Source organism: Salvelinus namaycush, chromosome 31, assembly GCF_016432855.1.
Source record: "Salvelinus namaycush isolate Seneca chromosome 31, SaNama_1.0, whole genome shotgun sequence".
In the NCBI taxonomy this organism is placed as follows: Eukaryota; Metazoa; Chordata; class Actinopteri; order Salmoniformes; family Salmonidae; genus Salvelinus; species Salvelinus namaycush.
In genome coordinates this window covers 36,930,570-36,955,778 of record NC_052337.1, presented here as the reverse complement: position 1 = coordinate 36,955,778, position 25,209 = coordinate 36,930,570, and the positions used below count along the sequence as shown (strand labels likewise).

The 25,209-nt window shown below is 44.4% G+C and overlaps 2 protein-coding genes across 2 annotated transcripts; one reads left to right on the top strand and one right to left on the bottom strand.

The window, feature by feature from the left end:
* The first annotated feature begins 4,753 nt into the window (after positions 1–4,753).
* LOC120026350 lies at positions 4,754–6,690 on the top strand. The gene has a single exon (XM_038971191.1). It carries the CDS (start codon positions 4,754–4,756, stop codon positions 6,347–6,349), a length of 1,596 nt encoding a protein of 531 aa, XP_038827119.1. The 3' UTR covers positions 6,350–6,690.
* Positions 6,691–21,894: 15,204 nt separating this feature from the next.
* On the bottom strand, positions 21,895–22,365 carry sprn2 (shadow of prion protein 2). Its single transcript, XM_038970142.1, has one exon. It carries the CDS (start codon positions 22,363–22,365, stop codon positions 21,895–21,897), a length of 471 nt encoding a protein of 156 aa, XP_038826070.1.
* Between the last annotated feature and the right edge of the window lie 2,844 nt (positions 22,366–25,209).

Sequence of the window (25,209 nt, the reverse complement as noted above, 5' to 3'; positions counted from 1 at the left end):
GCCTTCCTCTGACACCGCCTGGTGTAAAGGTCCTGGATGGCAGGCAGCTTAGCCCCAGTGTTGTGCTGGGCAGTACGCACTACCCTCTGTAGTGCCTTGCGGTTGGAGGCCGAGCAATTGCCGTACCAGGCAGTGATGCAACCAGTCAGGATGCTCTCGATGTTGCAGCTGTAGAACCTTTTGAGGATCTCAGGACCCATGCCAAATCTTTTTAGTTTCCTGAGGGGGAATAGGCTTTGTCGTGCCCTTTTCACTGTCTTGGTGTGTTTGGATCATTCTAGTTTGTTGGTGATGTGGATACCAAGGAACTTGAAGCTCTCAACCTGCTCCACTACAGTCCCGTCGATGAGAATGGGGGTGTGCTCGGTCCTCCTTTTCCTGTAGTCCACAATCATTTCCTTAGTCTTGGTTACATTGAGGGATAGGCTGTTATTCTGGCACCATCCGGCCAGGTCTCTGACCTCCTCCCTATAGGCTGTCTCGTCGTTGTCGGTGATCAGGCCTACCACTGTTGTGTCGTCTGCAAACTAAATTATGGTGTTGGAGTCGTGCCTGGCCATGCAGTCGTGGGTGAACAGGGAGTACAGGAGGGGACTGAGCACGCACCCCTGGGGGGCTCCAGTGTTGAGGATCAGCGTGGCAGATGTGTTGTTACCTAACCTCACCACCTGGGGGCGGCCCGTCAGGAAGTCCAGGATCCAGTTGCAGAGGGAGGTGTTTAGTCCCAGGATCCTTAGCTTAGTGCTGAGCTTTGAGGGTACTATGGTGTTGAACGCTGAGCTGTAGTCAATGAATAGCATTCTCACATAAGTGTTCCTTTTGTCCAGGTGGGAAAGGACAGAGTGGAGTGCAATAGAGATTGCATCATCTGTGGATCTGTTTGGGCGGTATGCAAATTGGAGTGGGTCTAGGGTTTCTGGGATAATGGTGTTGATGTGAGCCATTACCAGCCTTTCAAAGCACTTCATGGCTACGGACGTGAGTGCTACAGGTCTGTAGTCATTTAGGCAGGTTGCCTTTGTGTTCTTGGGCACAGGGACTATGGTGGTCTGCTTGAAACATGTTGGTATTACAGACTCAATCAGGGACATGTTGAAAATGTCAGTGAAGACACCTGCCAGTTGTTCAGCACATGCCCGGAGCACACGTCCTGGTAATCCGTCTGGCCCCGCAGCCTTGTGTATGTTGACCTGTTTAAAGGTTTTACTCACGTCGGCTACGGAAAGCGTGATCACACAGTCGTCTGGAACAGCTGACGCGCTCATGCATGCCTCAGTGTTGCTTGCCTCGAAGTGAGCATAGAAGTGATTTAGCTCGTCTGGTAGGCTCGTGTCACTGGGCAGCTCGCGGCTGTGCTTCCCTTTGTAGTCTGTAATAGTTTGCAAGCCCTGCCACATAAGATGAGCGTCGGAGCCGGTGTAGTATGATTCAATCTTAGCCCTGTATTGGTGCTTTGCCTGTTTGATGGTTCATCGCAGGGCATAGCAGGATTTCTTGTAAGCTTCCGGGTTAGAGTCCCTCGCCTTGAAAGCGGCAGCTCTACCCTTTAGCTCAGTGCGAATGTTGCCTGTAATCCATGGCTTCTGGTTGGGGTATGTATGTACAGTCACTGTGGGGACGACGTCCTCGATGTACTTATTGATAAAAACCAGTGACTGATGTGGTGTACTCCTCAATGCCATCGTAAGAATCCCAGAACTTTGCACACTCTTGGCATTCTCTCAATCAGCTTCATGAGGAATGCTTTTCCAACAGTCTTGAAGGAGTTCCCAAATATGCTGAGCACTTGTTGGCTGGTTTTCCTTCACTCTGTGGTCCAACTTATCCCAAACCATCTCAATTGGGTTGAGGTTGGGTGATTGTAGAGGCAAGGTCATCTGATGCAGCACTCCATCACTCTCCTTGTTTTTTCCCCAGATTGACTGATCTTCATGTCTTAAAGTAATGATGGACTGTCATTTCTCTTTGCTTATTTGAGCTGTTCTTGCCATAATATGGACTTGGTCATTACTAAATAGGGCTATCTTCTGTATACCACCACTACCTTGTAATAACACAACTGATTGGCTCAAACGCATTAAGAAGGAAATAAATTCCAAAAATGAACTTTTAACAAGGCACACCTGTTAATTGAAATGCATTCCAGGTAACTACCTCATGAAGCTGGTTGAGAGAGTGCCAAGAATGTGCAAAGCTGTCATCAAGGCAAAGGGTGGCTACTTTGAAGAATCTCAAACATAAAATATATTTTGATTTGTTTAACACTTTTTTGGTTTCTACATGACTCCATACGTGTTATTTCATAGTTTTTATGTCATCACTGTTATTCTACAATGTAGAAAATAGTAAAAAATAAAGAAAAAACCTTGAATGAGTAGGCGTGTCCAAACGTTTGACTGGTACTGTATGTATATACATACATTATATGTATATATATTTATAGTCCAGTCTCTGACATTGCTCGTTCTGATATTTCTTAATTCTTTGGGATTATGTTTGTAGGAGGCCTATTGTGTTTTTATTTGACTATTTTTATTGCTAGGTATTACTGCACTGTTGGAGCTAGAAACACAAGCATTTCGCTGTACCTGCGATAACATTTCCAAATCTGTGTACGCGACCAATAAAATTTGTTTTGATTTGAATTTGATTTGAATAATTCCTGAACACAAAAATATGAACTCTTGTACATCCATTTGTCGCCACCTGGTGTTCACAACATGTAAACCTTGGATAGGATTTGCGGCCACAGCAAGAACCACGCAGTTGTTTTGGGTTCCACTGTTGTGATTTTCTATCACTTCTCTTTGTATGACACATACAGGCTACAGTAGCAGGCCTATGGAAAGTCCCTGAGTGGGGACAATGAGTAATATCAGTAGTGGGTTTTGGTGGAAAAAGTGTAGCAGTCTGGCAATAAATTGAGTAAGCATTCCTATAAGAAGTTGTTAGCACTAAAATGGTTGAATGCATTGGACATTAGCTGAATCATGCATTGGAAGCGAATGGGATTTGCGCGTAAATTCACATTACAGCGGATTTCAAATTGATTGCTTAGCCTAGCCTAAATGTTGATAAAATATAGAGTGAACTGAAGTCCGTATTAAATGGCTTATAACAGGGATGTGTTAATATCGTCACCGCTATGAGTGCTATGACAGGGGCGAATAGCCTATGTGCGGTGGTCCATGATAAATAGATCCCTCCCTTCTGGAAAGAATGAAAGCAGTGAGTGAATGACAGAATCATAACAGAAACAGTTTGATTGAAAAGACTACTTTCTTCAAAAGGAACAGAATCGTCTCGAATCAGCAAGGGTATGTTATTTTACGATATTCCCATTCGTTGTAAATAAGTAGCAGGTGGCATACAGCCTGGGCTGTCGAGCAGAAAAGCGCTATAGCGCCATTTTATTGAATAAAACCGTATTATAATATGCAAATAACGGGTCCGCTTCCAAAAAATACAACTGCGTGTATAGCCTAATATTCCTTCACGCTCCAGTTATATCTGAGATAAAAGAGATGTCATATTTTATATACATAACACAGCCAAGTACATCTTCCCGTGGATATGTATTGTCTTTTATGGCACCGTGGTAGCCAATTTTATTACATTTAGCCTACTGATTAGCTTGAAATAAAAGCCGAAAAATATAAATTCTTTAGAAATTATTATTTTTCTTCACATACTGGGCCTTTACTAGTCCTGTATTAGCGGACCGATATAGCCGTCTGTAACACCGGCGTTTTTTTTCTTCCAGCAACCCCCCCTCAAACATCTTCCCGCAGCTATGGCTACATGTTATTTTCTGTTACTTTAAGGAGAATCTTGTAAAAAAAATTCTGGAAACAGAACACGGTAGGCTTATACTTATAATTACATTTACATTTTACCGTCAGCGACGGGAGTGTCAGTGACCTGAGTGGGTTAGCTCAGTTTGAAGTCAAAACAGAAATAAGGGAATAAGGCTTCAGAAAGATTATTGGACTAACAGGGCTGACGACGCGAGCGTTGCAAAATAAATGTTGAAATCAATGGTATTCAGTTATTGCACCCACACTGCTCGCGTGTCAACGAGCGTCTGTGTTGCCAAGGGCTAACAAGACGTGTCCGGTCTGGTCAGCTTGTTAAATAGAAGTCCTTTCTATTTCTGACGCAGATAGCGTGCAAGTCCTGCCTCTCCCATCTCCTCATTGTTTTTTAGAAGCAGGTACCCACGTGCCATCTCCTCATTGGTTATACCCACGTGGGTGATTGAAAGACGAACCTGTTGCCGGTTGTCGTGGTAATACTATGAAAGTTTAGATGCCAATCACCATATAAATTCAAAGATGAAAAAGCCTGGAAGGAGGAGAGATGACTAGAAATGATTCGGTTGACCGTTTTATGTGTGGATTAATTGTCGGAGTAGAGGACCTTGTGCATTTCAGGTAAAATAACAACCTAATGTTTATATCCCAGGACAAATTAGCTAGCAACAGCAAGCTAGCTAAATAGGACAAATTAGCTAGCAAGTGCAAGCTAACTAGCTAAATTGCAATAAATGTTTAATGCTTTTCGACCTGTCCCCAAATGAATGTCATTGGTTCAGAGTTTGTTTTGATATTTTAACCTGCGTGTCGTGATCACGTTTGGTGTAGGGGGACAAAATAAATGTATGCACGATGGCGCACGCGTGCAGCCGGTTTGGGTTCTGTGTTAGTCCAAATATGTAAATGACGCCATAATCTTTTCCCCCAGGACATTCATCATGGGGAAGCTATGTGAGCTGGCCCTTGTGTCTCTGGCCCTCCTGGCTCTACTTCATACTGATTCTACATGGGCCAAGAGAAGTGGCAGCAGTAGCAGCAGCAAAAAGTCGTCATCCAACAACAGGGGTTCAGAAAAAAAGCCATCAAAAACATCAAACACGCAGACAGGAAGCTACCCCAGACAACCACAGAGCCCCAACAGGAACCCCAACTCATACCCAGCAGGAGGTAGTTATCCAGGGAGAGGTACCAATCAGAACCAGAACCCAGCCGGTGGATACCCTGCTGCAGGTGGCTATCCTGCTGCAGGTGGCTACCCCAACCAGCAGTATCCAGGCAGAGCCAATCCTGGGGGATATCCAAACCAGAACCCTGCAGCTGGAGGTTACCCAGCCGCTGGTGGCTATCCTGCAGCAGGTGGCTATCCCAACCAGCAGTATCCAGGCAGAGTCAATCCTGGGGGATATCCAAACCAGAACCCTGTAGCTGGAGGTTACCCAGCCGCTGGTGGCTATCCCAACCAGCAGTATCCAGGCCGGGCAAATCCTGGGGGATATCCAAACCAGAATCCAGCAGCGGGTGGTTACCCTGCAGCAGGAGGCTACCCCAACCAGAACCCAGGGAGAGGAGGGGTCAATCAGGGATACCCAGCTGGAGGTTACCCAGTAAGAGGGGGAAATACTGGCTGGGGGCAGGCAGGGGGCTACCCTGGTGGAGGGATGGGAGGAGGTTACCAACCCAACTGGAACCCAAACAATAAGATCCTCAGTCCCCGCTATGGTTATGGAGGTGGGCATGGGGGTATGGGAGGTGGCTCTCCCTTCTCACGCTCAGTTCAGAATATGGGGCACTACCCCTCTACTCAGTCCAAGGGCTTTGCTAAGAAGGCTCTTATGGCCGCAGGGGTTGGGGCTGTGGCAGGTATGGCAGTAGGCTATGGCCTTGGGCGTTTCCCTCGCCCACATTTCAACTTCCGCAACCCTCAGGAGGAGCAGTCCTACAACAACTACATGTACAGCAAATACGGTGAACGCTCCACAGATGAAAACGACTATGGCCGGGACTATACCTACAAAGTACCACCGCGGGCAGAGTCCTACGATAGCTTCATGGATACCTGCATGAAGAGGAACGACCTTCTGCAGGATCAGGGCAGCGACTCCCAGGCCACACCTAACAACCAGAGGAACAACCCCCAGGGAGCCAACAGCCAGAGCCTGCCCATCACTCCTGAGGTGGGGAACAGCAGTCCAGCTAGCAACCAGGAGGGAACAGACACAGTGAAGCCTCTCACCCCAGCCCCTGCGGAGATAGCTGGAGAGGATAAGGGTAAGGAGGAGGATGACGGCCTCACAGTGAGCATTGAGGAGATTGGTTACCCTGTATTGGTGGAGCAGCTGAAGAACCGTAAGTGTGTGGAGCTGTACATGAACTACTCTGAGCGTTTCCTGGAGAAGCAGACAGCTGAACACAGCAGCGGCAGCAACAATAACAACAAGTATGAGAACAGTCGCAGTAACCCCCTTGGCCAGGGGCTGGTACAGCTGATAACCACCTTCCTCATGGTCCTGAGCAGCACTCTCCTGCTGCAGTAAGACAGGAACACATAGCCATGTCCCAGTTGTCTGGAATAGCTTCATTTCCTAGTCACCCCTCCTCAAAATGCCACTGATTTCTTGTGAGGATAGGTTAATTAAATAAGGTGTAGGTGGAGATATAACCAATCCTTTAACTAATCCGTGGTCATGAAGGAAAGGGGACAAGGAAAGGAAGCCAGTGGAAAATAACTTCCAGTGAACTTCCAGCAAAATGAGGACCAATAAAAATGTGTACTGTAGGGGGTACTCGAGGATCGGAGTTGGGAACCACTGCTGTACATGATACTTCACATGGTATTTGTACTTTAAGTGTTCGATATCTCGACACTATTTCTAAAATATACCGAAACCATCTGTCCTGCTTGTCTCTTACAGCTTAGTTCAGTTTACTGCTAAATATGGAATAACAGGATTTTGTCTGTAAGTCCAAAACCATGAGTGAGTCACGTAGACAAAGGGGAAGTATAAATGCAAAAGTAGCAAGTCTCATCAGTACATCATATGACTTTAATTAAATGCAGATACACAAGATAAACATTATTACAGCAATTTTTTGGCACCATATAAGGTACTATCATCCGATTAGGGGTTCAGTGTCTTTATGCCAAAGTGGTTCCACAGAAAGTACAGACAAGCATTATGTTGACACTTTTTTTCATGCATTTCCGTGTGCGTTATACTGTACATCAGTGGTTCCCAACTCCAATCCCAGAGTACCCACAACCACACACATTTTTGTTGTAGCCCTGGACAAACGTAACGGATTCAACTCATTGAGGGCCTGATGATTAGTTGACAAGTTGAAACAGGTGTGCTTGTCCGGGGCTACAATAAAAATGTGTACTGTTGGGGCTATTGGAGGACCGAAGTTTGGAACCACTGCTTTACATAATAGTTCACATGATATTTTAATTTGTACTATAAATGTTCGATCTTATGTGGTCTGCAGTATTTGGTTTTAAAAGTTGCCTGTTTGGTAAATACTCATAATAATTAAGTATGGAATGGTCAGAGTTTTGTTATTAATCAATCCCTATTTCTGTTCCTATTTTTCTTTTGTGCTCTCTTGCCCCATCTCTCTACCTCCCCATCTAGTCTCCCTCTCCATGCCCTCCTGTCCCCTTGTTATCAGAAGTGCACTTATTTCTCTTGGCGAATGGATATAAATGACTCTTCTTTTTCAAGGATGTATTTAGTGATTAACTCATTTATATTGGTTTTAACATAGAGAACAACATGCATTGTTTTAATGTGTCTTTAAAATACTTCAAAATAACCACTTTGTCATGCTCGAACTCAATGGGGAATTTTACCATTATCTTGCTGAAATGACTGATGTCTTCTTCCATTTCCCAAGTACAGAATGACTAAAAACAAATTTAAAAAACACATAATCGCACTTCCTTTTGTGCTCATTGAAAATGTGCGGTCATTCTCTTCAAGGAAAGCACGAGGGCAGTTACCATGATTATCTCACAGAGCACATATAAGCATTTAAAGACATCTCTTACTAGGAAACTAGTTGCCTCAGGGGAAATTGTTACAGAACAGTCATTACTGAGTGAGGAAATCGAACAGACATGGTTTGTGCCTGCTAGTTGGCAGCATTACAATTCCCATACTGTTAAATTAAAAATGATAATTAAGCTATCTTTACAACAGAACACAAATTCCTCGTCGCATCTCATTCACTAAAAATATGTATTTGATTATGAACGGAATACTATGCCTGTTATTCATTTAAAGCATTTTTTTTGTATTTCTGTGATAAGAAAAAAAAAACTTCCAATATTTTTCCAATATTTGCTGAAGCCTGGCACACAATGCTTATACTTGAAGTACTATACTGTTGAGTTTATTTTCAAGTATTTTAATCCAAAATGCAGAGGGAAGGCCTTTTCATTTCTTATTTACTGATCCCCTCCCCTACACTTATCCATGTCACTACATGGTCCTGAACTTAACTACTGCCACATGCATAATAATTAACATTAACATAATAAAGCATTATTAAAAATAATAAAGATATACAGCTCTGGAAAAAATTAAGAGACCACTGCAAAATTATAAGTTTCTCTGGTTTTACTATTTATAGGTATGTGTTTGGGTAAAATTAACATTTGTTTTATTCTATAAACTACTGACAACATTTCTCCCAAATTCCAAATAAAAATATTGTCATTTAGAGCATTTATTTGCAGAAAATGACAACTTGTCAAAATAATAAAAAATATGCAGTGTTGTCAGACCAGTGGCTTGTAGGCCTCTCCAGGTCTCGCACCCACTGTGAAATTTGGTCAATCAAGGTGTGAATGGAGGACCACCAGATCAAGACCCTGTCATGGCCAGCCCAATCTCCAGACCTGAACCCCATTGAAAACCTCTGGAATGTGATCAAGAGGAAGATGGATGGTCACAAGCCATCAAACCAATCCGAGCTGCTTGAATTTTTGCGCCAGGAGTGGCATAAAGTCACCCAACATCAATGTGAAAGACTGGTGGAGAGCATGCCAAGACGCATGAAAGCTGTGATTGAAAATCAGGGTTATTCCACCAAATATTGATTTCTGAACTCTTCCTAAGTTAAAACATTAGTATTGTGTTGTTTAAAAATGCATTATTCGAGGTCTGACAACACTGCTTTGTTGACCAGTTGTCATTTTCTGCAAATAAATGCTCTAAATGACAATATTTTTATTTGGAATTTGTGAGAAATGCTGTCAGTAGTTTATAGAATAAAATAAAAATGTTCACTTTACCCAAACACTGCGCCACCCGGGAGGCCCCATAATTTATTTTAATGAATACGAATACTAGAACAAAACAGCAAACACGATAAACGAACAGATCTGCAAGGTGACATACACTAAACAGAAAATAACCACCCACAAACACAGGTGGGAACAGGCTACCTAAGTATGATTCTCAATCAGAGACAACGATAGACAGCTGCCTCTGATTGAGAACCATACCAGGCCAAACACACAGAAATTCAAAACAAGGACAACATAGAACACCAGACATAGAATGCCCACCCAAACTCACGCCCTGACCAACCAAAATAGAGACATAAAAAGGATCTCTACGGTCAGGGCGTGACATCCTTATGATAAGTAATAAGGTAGTTCTGCACTCCCATCCCACTGGGAACACACTGGTTGAATCAATGTTGTTTCCACATCATTTCAACGAAATTACATTGAACCAACGTGGAATAGACATTGAATTGACATCTGTGCCCAGTGAGATTTTAAGAATTCCATAGAAAATAAAATGAACTAGTTGGAAATTACTTTAATATGGGTTACAAAAACGTATGTTTGCTATTTGCAGATACAAAAGCTAGTCAATAATCACACATTTATTGCAATGGCAAAATATGACTTATAAAAGTATTAAAATCACAGCAAAGTAGATGTTAATGGTAAAATTCATTATTTTCAGCATGCTACTTAAGTTCATCCAGCTATTACAGTTTATAAAGCTGAAAAAAGATCTAGCACAGTCCAGTTTGACAGTCTGTGACACATGATTTTACAACATAATTATATACAAACACTCCCCTGACATTTATTTGAATTCAGTCCACTCTAGTCTTTCGGCCCAGCAATTCTGATAAAATCCACTTCCAAGGAAATGGTTTATGACTAGATTCCCCTAAGAAGAAAGGCACCATTGATTCCAGTGTGAGGAGGATGTTACTCATGGGTCCAGGTCCGGGGCCAGCAGAATTTCTGTAGCGACGCCAGTCAGACTGGTTGTGAAACCCTTGACCTTCAGGATAGTGGAATCTCTGGTCCTCTGCGTCGTAGCCATACCCACCTCCCCTGTAGCCATTTCTTGGCCTACCGAGTGACCCCAGCCCGTAGCCAATGGCAGCCTCACCCAGTGCCCCGGCGGCTGCTGCCCTGCCATCTTCAGCCCCTGCCTGGAAGAGCCATGACTCTGGGAGGGGGACTCTTTGCTTCCCACCCCTGTACCCTTTCCCCGTCACCTGAATCCACCCCCGCGTTTACATAGGGATCCTGGGCACAGTGCTGCCACCAGCAACATCCATGCCCACAGGAGGAGAAGCTTCTGCTGGCCTATCATGACTGGAGATTCCTGCAAAAACAAAATACATTGTAAGATTGAACCGTAAGTGTGTGGAGCTTTACCTGAACTACTCAGAGCACTTCCTGGAGAAGTAGACAGCTGAACACAGCAGCGGCAGCAACAACAACAACAAGTATGAGAACAGTCGCAGTAACCCCCTTGGCCAGGGGCTGGTACAGCTGATAACCACCTTCCTCATGGTCCTGAGCAGCACTCGCCTGCTGCAGTAAGACAGGAACACATAGCCATGTCCCAGTTGTCTGGAATAGCTTCATTTCCTAGTCACCCCTCCTCAATATGCCACTGATTTCTTGTGAGGATAGGTTAATTAAATAAGGTGTAGGTGGAGATATAACCAGTCCTTTAACCAATCCGTGGTCATGAAGGAAAGAAGCCAGTGGAAAAGAACTTCCAGCAAAATGAGGACCATTTCCTCCACATTTTATGGGGATATTTGAGCTTTAATATTGTTTTACCATTTCTCTAATGGCCAATCTCCTTTGTGTCTCTAACATTTGCAATGATCCCCTGTCAATCTGGATCACCTGCTGTAGTACTTCCACACTTCTTTTTCCATTGCACTTTTTGTTGCAGAGTAGTTCCTGGTAGACTACTCTGTTGAGCTCTGTATTTTGTCCTGTAAAACACTATGGTTAGGTCATGCCAAATGCATGATGCTTTAATATCAGTGGTGGAAAAAGTACCCAATTGTCATACTTGAGTAAAGGTTAAGATACCTTAAAAGAAAATGACTCAAGTAAAAGTGAAAGTCGCCCAGTACAATCCTACTTGAGTAAAAGTCTAAAAGTATTTGGTTTTAAATCTACTTAAGTATCAAAAGTCAATGTAATTACTAAAATATACTTAAGTATCAAAAGTAGAAGTAAAAGTATAAATTAATTCAAATTCCTTATATTAATCAAACCACACGGCACCATTTTCTTGTTTTCTTTTATTTATGTATAGCCAGGGGCACGCTCCAACACTCAGACATCATTTATAAATGAAGCAAGTGTTTAGTGAGTTGCCAGATCAGAGGCAGTTGGGATGACCAGGGATTTTCCCTTGATAAGTGTATGAATTAGACAATTTTCCTGTCCTGCTAAGCATTCACAATGTAATGATTACTTTTGGGTGTCAGAGAAAATGTATGGAGTAAACGGTACATCATTTTCTTTAGGAATGTAGTGAATTAAAAGTAAAAGTTGTCAAAAATATAAATACTAAAGTACAGATACCCCCAAAAAAGACTTAAGTAGTATTTTCAAGTATTTTTACTTAAGTACTTTACACCACTGTTTAATATTGTATGTGTGTATCTATTACGATATATCTATGAATGTAACACTAACACTACAAGTACATAGAATGCTTAAAATGTTATTCAGTTTGAACCTGTTTTATGTTATTATGTGATAGGACATGAGGTAAGTGTCGAGGAAAATCTAACCAGAAAGGAGAGAGACTGTAGATTCTTTAAACAACCTTTTTTTATTAAGATTTGCAAAAATGAGACCGGTCAAACATCACCTCAATGGTGTATGGTTGAGAGCTCAACAAAGAAGAGTTGTGTCTCAGTTTATATAAAGAAAAAGTATAGCCCCCCTTTGGGTGGTGTGACAAACAAACAGAACAATATCGTGAGGAAGTACTGGTTGGTGACAAAGGATTATGGAACTAAGAAACTGCGGTTGGCCTTTGGTGAGGTCTTGTAGAGAAATGTTGGCCATTTCTCAATGCTCATTGTCTCGACACTGTTTCTAAAAGAAACCGAAACCATTTGTCCTGCTCGTCTCTTGCAGCTTAGTTCAGTCTACTACTCAATATGGAATAACAGCATTTTGTCCGTCAGTCCAAAACCATGAGTCAGTCACATAGACAAAGAGGAAGTGTAAAAGCAGAGGGAGCAAGTCTCATCAGTACATCATATGACTTTAATTAAATGCAGATACACTAGATAAACATTATTACAGCAATTTCTGACACCATATAAGGTACTATCATCTGATTAGGGGTTCTGTGTCTTTTTGCCAAAGTGCACTCTAAAAATTAGGGGTTCAACAAGAGTTCTTCTAAGATCCTCAAAGTTCTTTGAAGAACCTTAGGGTTCTTGGCACTGAAAATGGCCCCCAAAAGGATCTTCTAAGAACTCCATAGGAGGTGGGGTTCATCGAGGAACCTCTTTAGTTGGTGGGGGTTCTTGCAGGAACCTAACTGCCCAACTGAAACGTTGGATTTGAAAGGGCGGCAGGTGCAGGCACTTAACTGAAAAATTTTAAGGTTTGTCCCTTGTATGATCTAAATTGATATTGCTTTATGATGATACCATTTATCTTTTCATGTTTGTGAAAATCTTTCTAAAACAGAAAATGGACACAATTCAATGGAAATCAATCAACAAAGAGGTAAAAATTGTCACGCCCTGATCTAGTTCACCTGTCTTTGTGATTGTCTCCACCCCCCTCCAGGTGTCACCCATCTTCCCCATTATCCCCTGTTTATTTATACCTGTGTTCTCTGTTTGTCTGTTGGCAGTTCTTCTTGTTTGTCAAGCTTACCAGCGTTTGTCCTGTCAGCTCCTGTCTTTTCCCAGCCTCTCTTTTTCTAGCCCTCCTGGTTTTTGACCCTTGCCTGTCCTGTCCTGACCCTGAACCCACCTGCCTGACCACTCTGCCCGACCCAAAGCCTGCCTGCCATCCTGTACCTTTGCCCCTATCTGGATTTCCCACCTCTGCCTGACCTGATCCTGTACCTTTGCCTCTGTTGCTGTAATAAACATTGTTACTTTGACACGGACTGAGTCTGGGTCTTACCTTATCCTGATAGTACGAACTGGCCATGACTGACCCAGCAGACCCCGGGCCAGCAGCGCGACGCCATCTCCTCCCAAGGTACCACCACCGGGAGGCATGAGGAACTGCTTCGTGGCCTTATGGAGGGGTCCAAACGTTGGCTGAACACCATGACCATATATTGGACGGTTTGCTGGAGCAATTCCGCAATTTGTCTGGGAGGCAGCCTACCCCGGTGGTAACCCCACAGCCCCTCAGTAACCCAGCTGGTAGCAGTGCCCTCTCAGCGGCTACTCCACCTTCTCGGGATCCCCGTTTACCCCCCCACCGGAACGCTTCAATGGAGAGTCGAGCACCTGTCGGGCGTTTCTAGCTCAGTGTGCCCTCATTTCGAGCTTCAGCCCTCCTCCTTCCCCTCGGATCACTCCAAGATAGATCTCATCACGCTGATATCCAGGAGGGCTCTCACTTGGGCTACTGCTGTATGGGAACAGCAGCCGGCCATATGTGTTAGTCTGGAGGGATTCATGACAGAGGTGAAGAAGGTTTTTTACGCCCCGTTCTCCGGGAGAGAAGCTGCCCGGAGGCTAATCCAGCTTCGGCAGGGCTCCTGCAGTGTGGCTGACTATGTGGTGGATTTCCGCACATTGGCAGCGGAGATCGCTTGGAACCAGGAAGCACTGTTCGATATGTTCCTGCACGGCCTCTCGGAGGAGGTCAAGGACGAGCTTGCTGCTCGGGAGTTACCTACGGATCTCGATTCCCTCATCGCTTTGACCATCTGAATCGATGGGCGACTACGAGAATGACGGAGGGGGAGGAAAGTCGATTTTGCTCGCACGCCCAGGGATCCCACCTTGCCTCTGCGTCAATCCGGAAGCGCGCAACGGTCTTGTTGCCGAGAGGACCCCAGGCTTCCCGACTTGCCGAAGACGGCCGAGTTACTGCTTCCTGAGCCTATGCCACTAGGCAGGGCTGGGCTGTCACCAGCGGAACGGCAGCACAGGATCGACACGAAGAGTTGTCTGTATTGCGGGACTCTTGGTCATTTTGTGTCCTCTTGTCCTCTAAAGAAGCCAGGCTCACCGGTAGGACCAAGGACTCTGGTGGGCCATATGGAGAACGTTCCTGCTTCCCCTGCTCGCACCCCTTTTCATGCCATTCTGCTGTGGGGAGACCAGTCCAAATCTTTCCGGGTTCTCATTGACTGGGGCCGACAAGAGTTTTTTGGACGCTACCCTGGCATCCGAGCTGAACATCCCCACTCAGCCCCTCTCCATTCCCATGGACATTAGAGCGCTGGATGGGCGCTCTATAGTCCGAGTCACCCACAGCACCACTCCCGTCCACCTATGGGTGTCAGGGAACCACAGCGAGGCTATCTAGTTCCTGCTCATCAAGTCCCCTCTGATTCCCGTGGTATTGGGATTCTACTGCCTCCAACGACACAATCCCCTCATGAACTGGTCTACTGGTGCCATCATGGGCTGGAGACTGTTCTGCCATGCCCATTGCCTGAAGTCAGAACAACTTGCCCCGGGATGTGTTCCTGTGGACTCAGAAGGTGCCCCAGACCTCTCCGCCATTCCTGCGGAGTATCAGGGCCTCCGAGAGGTGTTCAGCAAAGCCCGGGCCATGTTGCTTCGGCCACACCAACCCTATGACTGTGGGATTGACCTTCTCCCTAGCACCATGCCGCCCCAGGGACGTCTATACTCTCTGTCGGGACTGGAGACCAAGGCTATGGATACCTACATTGGGGAATCCCTAGCTACTGGATTTATCCGACCCTCTTCCTCTCCCGCCAGCGCAGGCTTCTTCTTCGTGGAGAAAAAGGACAAGACCCTGCGCCCATGCATTGACTACCGGGGACTCAATGACATTACGGTTAAGAACCGTTACCCGCTACCATTCATCTCCTCGTCCTTCGAGCCGCTCCAGGGGGCCAATGGGTTTTCCAAGCTGGATCTATGGAACACCTTCCACCTAGTGCGGATACGAGAGGGGGATGAGTGGAAGACCACCTTCAACACAGCCAGTGGCCACTATGAGTATCTGGTCATGCCCTTTGGCCTCACCAACGCCCCTGCTGTGTTCCAGGCTCTGGTGAATGATGTTCTCCGTGACATGTTGAACTGGTCCATCTTGTCTACATTGATGACATCCTCATCTTCTCCTGCTCTCCTCAAGAACACGTGCTCCACGTCTGGCAGGTCCTTCAACGTCTTCTGGAGAATCAGCTGTTTGTGAAGGCTGAGAGATGCGAGCTCCATCGCTCCACCATCCCCTTCCTGGGTTGCATCATCTTTGCTGAGAGTGTCCAGATGGATCCCGGGAAGGTGAGAGCAGTGATGGATTCTCTTCAGCCTACGTCCAGGGTGCAGCTGCAACATTTCCTGGGGTTGCCAAATTTCTATCACCGCTTTACCCGGGGTTACAGCACCCTGACCTCCCCCCTGTCAGCACTCACCTCGCCCAAGGTTCCGTTCACGTGGTCCCCAGCTGCTGATCGGGTGTTCCGGGACCTCAAACATCGCTTCACCACAGCTCCCATCCTGGTTCATCCGGACCCATCTCGTCAATTCGTGGTGGAGGACAATGCTTTGGATGTCGGTGTGGGGGCTGTCCTCTTCCAGCGTACTGCCCTTGACCAAAAGATACATCCCTGTGCCTTCTTCTCCCATCGCCTCAATACCATGGAAAGGAACTACGATGTGGGGAATCGGGAGCTTCTCGCAGTGAAGATGGCGTTGGGAGGAATGGAGGCATTGGTTGGAGGGGGCGGAACATCTGTTCATCGTGTGGACTGACCACAAGAACCTGGAGTATCTCCGCACCGTCAAGCTTGCCTCAACTCCAGGCAAGCCATATGGGCCCTGTTGTTCACACGGTTCAGCTTCTCCCTTTCGTACCCGCCGAGATCCAAGAATGTCAAGCCGGATGCACTGTCCCGCAACTATAGCCCCACGACTACTACCCTGGAACCCGATACCATCCTTCCCACCTCATGCCTGGTGACGGCACTCAGCTGGGGAATAGGGAAGCAGGTCCATGAGGCACAGCGTTCCCAGCCAAACCCAAGGGGGGGCCCTGATAACCGGATGTTTGTTCCTGACACCGTCCATTCCGCAGTCCTGGAGTGTGCTCACTACTCCAGGCTGGCCTGCCACCTGGGCGCCCGTCGGACCCTGGCCTTTGTGCGACAGCGTTTTTGATGGCCTACCATGGTCCTGGACTTGTCTGCATTTGTCACCGCATGCACAGTTTGTTCACAGAACAAGACTCTGCAAGCTCCGGCTGGTCTCCTCCAACCTCTGCCTGTCCCCGACCGTCCCTGGTTTCACATCTCCCTGGACTTTGTCACGGGTCTTCCCCCGTCTGATGGCAACACGCCCTCCTGACCGTGGTGGATCGGTTCTGCAAAGCCGTTCACTTCATTCCTCTCCCCAAACTACCCTCTGCCAAAGAGACGGCCCAGCTCATGATGCAGCACGTCTTCCGGATCCATGGACTTCTCGTGGACATGGTCTCCGACCGGGGTCCTCAGTTCTCATCCAGGTTCTGGCAGGCGTTCTGCACCCTCATTGGGTCGTCGGCCAGCCTACCCTCCGGGTTCCACCCCAGTCCAACGGCCAGTCGGAGCGAGCCCACCAGGACCTCGAGACCACCCTGCGCTGCCTGGTCTCCGCCAACCCCACCACCTGGAGCCAGCAGCTTGTGTGGGTCGAATATGCCCACAACACCCTTCCCTGCTCTGCCACGGGCCTATCTCCCTTCGAGTGGTCCCTGGGGTATCAGTCCCTGGGGTATCAGCCCCCGCTCTTCCCTGAGTAGGAAGAGGAGATCGGCATATCTTCTGCCCAGATGTTTGTCCACCGCTGTCGTCGTAACCTGGAGGAAAGCCCGGTCGGCCCTCCTCAAGACCACCTCCAGGTATCGACGACAAGCGGATTACCATCGGACCCTGGCTCCTCGGTATCGTCTCGGGCAGAAGGTATGGCTCTCCACCCAGGATCTTCCCCTCCGGGTGGAGTCTTGCAAACTGTCCCACTGGTTTATCGGCCCTTTCCCCATCTCCAAGGTTATTAGCACCTCTGCTATTCATCTTCTGTTGCCCCGTACCCTTATACACCCCACCTTTCATGTGTCCCATATCAAGCCCGTGTCTCACAGTCCCTTGTCTTCCATTTCCAGGCCCATCCCTCCTCCCTGTGTCGTTGATGGCCATCCGGCGTACACGGTGAGACCCCTCCTGAGGGTTCGACCATGGGGCAGGGGTTTCTAGTACCTGGTTGACTGGGAGGGTTATGGCCCGGAGGAGAGGTGCTGGTTCCCCGCTAGAGACATCCTGGACCCAGCCCTCATCGCCGACTTCCACCACAGGCACCCCGGTCAACCAGGTATGCACCCAGGTAGGACGCCAGGTGGCACCCCTAGAGGGGGGGTGGTGGTACTGTCACGCCCTGATCTGGTTCACCTGTCTTTGTGATTGTCTCCACCCCCCTCCATGTGCCGCCCATCTTCCCCATTATCCCCTGTGTATTTATACCTGTGTTCTCTCTGTCTGTTGCCAGTTTGTCTTGTTTGTCAAGCTTACCAGCGTTTGTCCTGTCAGCTCCTGTCTTTTCCTAGCCTCTCTTTTTCTCGTCCTCCTGGTTTTTGACCTTTGCCTGTCCTGACCCTGAACCCGCCCACCTGACCACTCTGCCTGCCTGCCGTCCTGTACCTTTGCCCCTATCTGGATTTCGATCTCTGCCTGAGCCTGCCTGCCATCCTGTACCTTTGCCTCAGTTGCTGTTATAAAAATTGTTACTTCGACACGGTCTGCATCTGGGTCTTACCGTATCCTGATAAGAATATGCAGGCTATAAGAATATGTTGAAGGCTAGCTCTATTGGGTGCAGATGACTGAACTACTCACTTTTGTTTCAGTCTTCAGGTAAACAGTCGAGGAGGCATACAAAAGTATGTCTATTGGTATTTTATGCTGATTACATTTACCATCCTCTTCCCTTACCTCTTCAATGAATATCCCATAGGCCTCTACATTATGGACAAGGTATGAGTATGAAATGTACCACAAAAACCAAGGTATGAATGCTGTTATGTGCATGTTTTGTTAATCATCTGTATATTAAAAATTGTTTTGGAGTCACAGACTTCACCCTCCCTACACCTCTGATGAATATAACAGGAAACATGTTTGATCACCATGCACTGCAAAATCATTCTAGCTATGGGTACGGAGAACATCAACACTAACATCAACACGCCAGAGGATAAACCCATTATACTTGGGTTTCTGCTGGGAGTTTACCTCATATTTGGATTTTTTTATTCTGCTTTGCCACTAAGATCATAATAAACACTGACACCTAAAATATTGTGTTATTGTTATGCGTATTATTAATGGGGGGGGGGGGGGGGGGGGTAGTTCAAAAACGTACCCCAAAAGGTTCTTCAAAAAGTTATTTGTGGAATCATTAAAAGGGGTTCTTTGAAGATCTTATAGGGGTTCCCCCACAGTTTCAATTTGAAGAACCCCTAAAGGATACTCCAGGAACCTTTTCTTTTTAGAGTGTACATTATGGACAAGGTGTGTGTATGAAAACCATTATCAAAACAGTTTTTATCATTCACGTTCACCACAAAAACTCTAGGTATGAATTCTGTCGTGTGCATGTTATGTTAATAATTTTTGGTTTTAGAAAGATTTGCACAAATATGAAAAGATAGATGGTATCAGCATAAAACAATATCAATTCGATCATAACAAGGGACAAACCTTACCTTAAATTAAGGAGATCTTTACATTTTTCAGTTAAGTGCCTGCACCTGCTGTCCTTTCAAATTAAAATCCAAATGTTTCAGTTGGGCGGTTAGGTTCCTGCAAGAACCACCACCAACTAAGAAGGTTCCTCGATGAACCCCACCTCCTATGGGGTTCTTGGAAGAACCTTTTGGGGGCAATTTTCAATGCCAAGAACCCCAAGTTGAACCCCTAATTTTTAGATTGTAGTTCAAAAATGAACCCCGGAAGGTTCTTCAAAAGGTTCTTCAAGGATCCACTAAAAGGGGTTCTTCGAAGAACTTATAGGAGTTCCCCCACAGTTTCAATTTGAAGAACCCCTAAAGGATACTCCAGGAACCTTTTCTTTTTAGAGTGTGGTTCCACAGAATGTACAGACAAGCATTATGTTGACCGTCTGTCATATTAAATCAATTTTTTCATGCATTTCCGTATACTGTACATCAGTGGTTCCCCAGGCACAGCAGGGGTTCAAACTGTAGAACCCAGTTCCTACATTTGAATATAAAAATGTATTTTTATCAAACAAAACTATGCTACCTTTTATCTCTGGGACCCTCAGGATGACAAATCAGATCAAGATGACTAAATGTAAGTACATTATTTACCTTCAGAGGTGAATGTTTATGTTAGAGCCGATTTGGACATATTTGTATAAAAGACAGAACATACAGAGCTCCATGTACATTTGTGTAAATATATGAATGTATATGATGAAATATTAGGTACGTACCTTTACGATTTATATTTACCTGATTGAGATATATTCATTTGTTGTTAGTGTAACTTAGTTTTTGGCCCCCCCTCTTGCCCATTCATTGTACTGTGGTAAGTGTGTTAGGATAAAGGCAGGAAGTTGGGCCTTCGGGGGAAGGAGTCCTTGCTAGATGTGGGAGCGGTATAGTTTTTTGACCATACAGACATACAGACAGGTCATATTATGTATTTTCCATATCAAGTAATCTATGCTTTAAGTTGATTGGAGAATAATTTTTTTGTTAGATATAAGAAGAATAAACATTTTTGTTGCACCATATCCCTGGATCTCATTGAATGTTTGGCCGTTTGGAAACCTTGAGTGTGGACTGTATGAGTACGAAACAAACCCGCTTCAGGCTTGGGCAGTGGCTATGGTAAAGAGGAAAGGAAGCCACTACAGTATCAAACCAGTTGCTGTGATAAAAAGTTGTTGTTGTTGTGCAATCTCCTCAAACAATAGCATGGTATTATTTCACTGTAAAAGCTACTGTAAATTGGACAGTGCAGTTAGATTAACAAGAATTTAAGTTTTCTGCCCATATGAGACACGTCAATGTCCTGGGAAATGTTCTTGTTATTTACAGCGTCATGCGAATCACATTAGCGCACGGGGGGAACACCGATCCTGTAGAGGTTTTAAAATAACCACTTTGCCATGCTCGAACTCAATGGTGAATTTTACCATTATCTTGCTGAAATGACTGTCTTCTTCCATTTCCCAAGTACAGAATGACTAAAACAAAAAACACAATCACTTTTCCTTTTGTGCTCATTGAAAATGTGCGGTCATTCTCGTCTAGGAAAACACGAGGGCAGTTACCATGATTATCTCACAGAGCACATATAAGCATTTAAAGACATCTCTTACTAGGAAACTAGTTGCCTCGGGAAATTGTTACAGAACAGTCATTACTGAGTGAGGAAATCGAACAGACATGGTTTGTGCCTGCTAGTTGGCAGCGTTACAATTCCCATACTGTTAAATGAAAAATTATCATTAAGCTATCTTTACAACAGAACACAAATACCTAAACTCATCTCATTCACTAAAAATATGTATTTGATTATGAATGGAATACTACGCCTATTATTCATTTAAAGCAACTTTTGTGTTCCTGTGATAAGAAAAAAAAACTCCAATATTTTTCCAATATTTGCTGAAGCCTGGCACACAATGCTTATACTTGAAGTACTATACTGTTGAGTTTATTTTCAAGTATTTTAATCCAAATGCAGAGGGAAGGCCGTTTCATTTCTTACTTACTGATCCCCTCCCCTATACTTATCCATGTCACTATATGGTCCTGAACTTAACTACTGCCACATGCATAATAATTAACATCCAACATAATAAAGCAACTCACAGAAACAGAAATATATATTTTATTAAATTAAACTATAGTGGACCAGAGTAGATAAACCAAGCGTTGTGAATATAACAAGTTTCCTTTTGATAAGTAATAAGGCGTTTCTGCACTCCCATCCCACTGGGAACACACTGGTTGAATCAATGTTGTTTCCACATCATTTCAACGAAATTATGTTGAACCAACGTGGAATAGACATTGAATTGACGTCTGTGACAAGTGAGATTTTAAGATTTCCATAGAAAATAATATTAAATAGTTTGAAATTACTTTAAAATGGGTTACAAAAACGTATGTTTGCTATTTGCAGATACAAAAGCTAGTGAATAATCACACATTTATTGCAAAGGCAAAATATGACTTATAAAAGTATTAAAATCACAGCAAAGTAGATGTTAATGGAAACAGCAGCCTCCTCCCTAATTTCATCCAGCTATTACAGTTGATAAAGCTGAAAAAGGATCTAGCACAGTCCAGTTTGACAGTCTGTGACACATGATTTTACAACACAATAACATACAAACCCCCTCTCTGACATCTCTTTTGCCAGAGGTAATGAGGTTTGACTGAGTATAGCTTTGTAAAGGTGATGGTGGGACTAACCCAAAGGACAACAAGATCAGGGCTTGTTCAACATTTATTTGAATTTAAAAGCAGTCCACTCTAGTCTTTTGGCCCAGCAATTCAGATAAAATCTTCTTCCAAGGAAATGGTTTATGACTAGATTCCCCTTATCCAGTCCCCTAAGAAGAAAGGCACCATTGATCCCAGTGTGAGGAGGATGCTACTCATGGGTCCAGGTCCGGGGCCAGCAGCGTTTCTGTAGCGACGCCAGTCAGACTGGTTGTGAAACCCTTGACCTTCAGGATAGTGGAATCTCTGGTCCTCTGAGGATGAGTCTGCGTCGTAGCCATACCCACCTCCCCTGTAGCCATTTCTTGGCCTACCGAGTGACCCCAGCCCGTAGCCAATGGCAGCCCCACCCAGTGCCCCAGCGGCTGCTGCCCCTGCCATCTTCAGCCCCTGCTTGGAGGAGCCATGACTCTGGGAGGGGGGCCCTTTGCTTCCCACCCCTGTACCCTTTCCCCAGCCCCTGAATCCACCCCCGCGTTTACATAGGGCACCAGGGCACAGTGCTGCCACCAGCAACATCCATGCCCACAGGAGGAGAAGCTTCTGCTGGCCTATCATGACTGGAGATTCCTGCAAAAAGAAAATAAACTTAAGCTTGAATAACATTTGGTGAAATGTTATGAATGCAAATCTAAGAACAACCTATTGTAAAAGTTTTATAAAGTCATCCGAGGTAACAGGAATTATAATATATGTTTTAGCGTTTTGTCAATGGGATGTTCTGAATGAGATGAAGGCACATTAACAGCCATATAGCACAGTCCAATTCAATGTACCTGTTAGTTGTAGGGAACCAAAACAAACCCTGCACCAAACAGACCGTTGGTCAAGAGTCAATTGTAATCTATGTCATTCAGACAGGCATTAAAGCTGATTACACGCCCCAGCACATTTCAAAAACATTGTCTGCACTTTTGCCAACAAACAAACAAGACAAAACAAATGGCACCTCATCAAATGTGAGGTCTAGAACATGCCCCATGCTCTGCCGACACCAGCACTTCTATACAGTACACGAGTAACCTCTTTTTCCTAGTTCCAATCATGAAAGACCATTCTACCTGATGAGAATGTAGTGTGGGATGGTGCACGTGTACACTAAGTAAGATAGAGAACATGCTCAACTCTAAATCCTCTTGTATAAACAAGTAATACGGGTGCTTGGAACCAACAGAAATCCTATAAAACATTAAGTAATAATAACTTTACTTGACACCCAGTGTCAAAACCCACATTTATTCAAATCATTTTTTCCCTGCCAAGAAGTTTCCTTTCATTTTGAAAGTTTGTTTCTTAAATCCTTTGTTGTTGTTGTACTGAATTCTTCACAGTCATTTTTTTCATCATATTTGATAGAACTTGTAGAAAATACACTTTATGACACAGTCAGGAAGCATTATGACCATCCTGTGTCACTTTATTTGGACTAAAAAAATACATGATGTCTGACATCAGCGTGTGCACAACAACAATTGTTGTATTTTTTATATATCATAAACATACTGTTGACACATAGGCGTATTGGAATGTTTTGCCTTGTGTGGTAGGTTTTGTGGGTTTTGACACTCTTATGTAGGTGTCATAACCTGCCATAAAATAACGCAATATATGTCACAACAGGTCTAAATATATGTGTCATGACAGTGTTATGATCATATTATAACAGGTTATAACAATTTATTTCAGCTCTTATGACATATTATGACATGGTTATTGCCTTGTCATAACGTGTTATGACACCGAGTGTCAAGTTAAGCATTACCAAAGCTTCAATTGAAAATCATATTCAAGTGAGTGCTGACCTTTTTTCATTTGTAAGTGCACACACTAATCCTATTCACTCTAACCTTTCAAAATATGTAGTCTGTTTTGTGTTTCCATCAAGAATATTAGGCTACCATGTTGAAGGTCTGACATATCTATATCTATGTACTGTAAGGGACATTTTGTACACAGATTCTGTACTTGGACATACAGTATATCACAAAATCTTTTGAAAAGGTAGTGATCTATCCTATTATATTTTCTATAATAGTAACAGCAGTACTATATAACACAGTGATAACAGAGTTATACAAATCAACACAAAATGACACATTTATCCTGTGCATCAGGTATTGTATAATTGTCAAAGCAGTGGGGGAAGAGGTTTTGTATTTTAGAGCCTACCTGGTCGAATGGTCACTGAGAAGACTTTCCTTGGTAATGCTGGAGTGGATCAGTCTGTTTTCACATTGAACTGCTCTGGGTCTCCAATGGTTACCTTACACTGCCATTCACAGTCACAGCATCCAGTCAACAGCCTCATAATGACAACATTGCTCCTCCCTAGAAAAACATATATCCCTTACTATTGGCTTATGATTGATAGTTGAATTGCTTATGTTAATTATTCTTTGTTCCTTTCCCCCACTCTCTCTTTCCCCCTCCTCACTGTTTGTTCAACCAATGCAATGTCTGCATTTGATCTCAGTGTACAATTTTAGTCATTATTTCAATGATGCTCCACATTTCTATCAGTGCTCTTAGTTGCCTGGGATCTGCACTTATCTTCCACACCACAGAAAAAGTATGAATTCATTCTATTTCTATGTTCCACACCCCCACACATCCAGGCAGTTGTCATGGTGACCGAACGGGGAATAGAGAAGAGGTGACATTTGAAAGTCTCTCAATTAGATGTGTTCATTATCTTTATTGATTACGGTCCATAATTGAAAAGACAATAATGATATAGTAGGAATAAATACATCTCACGGACTTCTGTAAGGTACAGTACCTTAGGTACATGATCTACATAAACATAGGCCTGCACCCTATATTTATTTTATTTTATTTAACCTTTATTTAACTAGGCATATATCACAGACATAACCACACTGTTAGTCTCATGAGTGTGTGCAGATTAATCTCGTACTGTCACATTCCTGACCTATTTCTGTTAGTTTGTTGTATGTGTTAGTTGGTCAGGACGTGAGTTTGGGTGGGCATTCTATGTTTTCTGTTTCTATGTTGGTTTAAGGGTTGCCTGGTATGGCTCTCAATTAGAGGCAGGTGTTTGGCGTTTCCTCTAATTGAGAGTCATATTTAGGTAGGTTGTTTCACAGTGTTCGTTGTGGGTGGTTGTCTCCTGTGTCAGTGTTTGTCGCACCATACGGGACTGTTCGGTTTGTTTGTAAGTTCGGTCTTTTGTGTAGTCATTTTCCTGTTCGTGAGTTCTGCGTTTTATGTAAGTTCGCATGTCCAGGTTTGTCTACTCCGTTTTGTTGTTTTGTTAGTTTATAGTGAAGTTCGTGTTTTTCGTCTTTTCTGTAAATAAATATGTCATCACAACCCGCTGCGCCTTGGTTCAATCACTACTCCTCCTCTTCGGTTGTAGAGGAGGAGGAATACCGTTACACG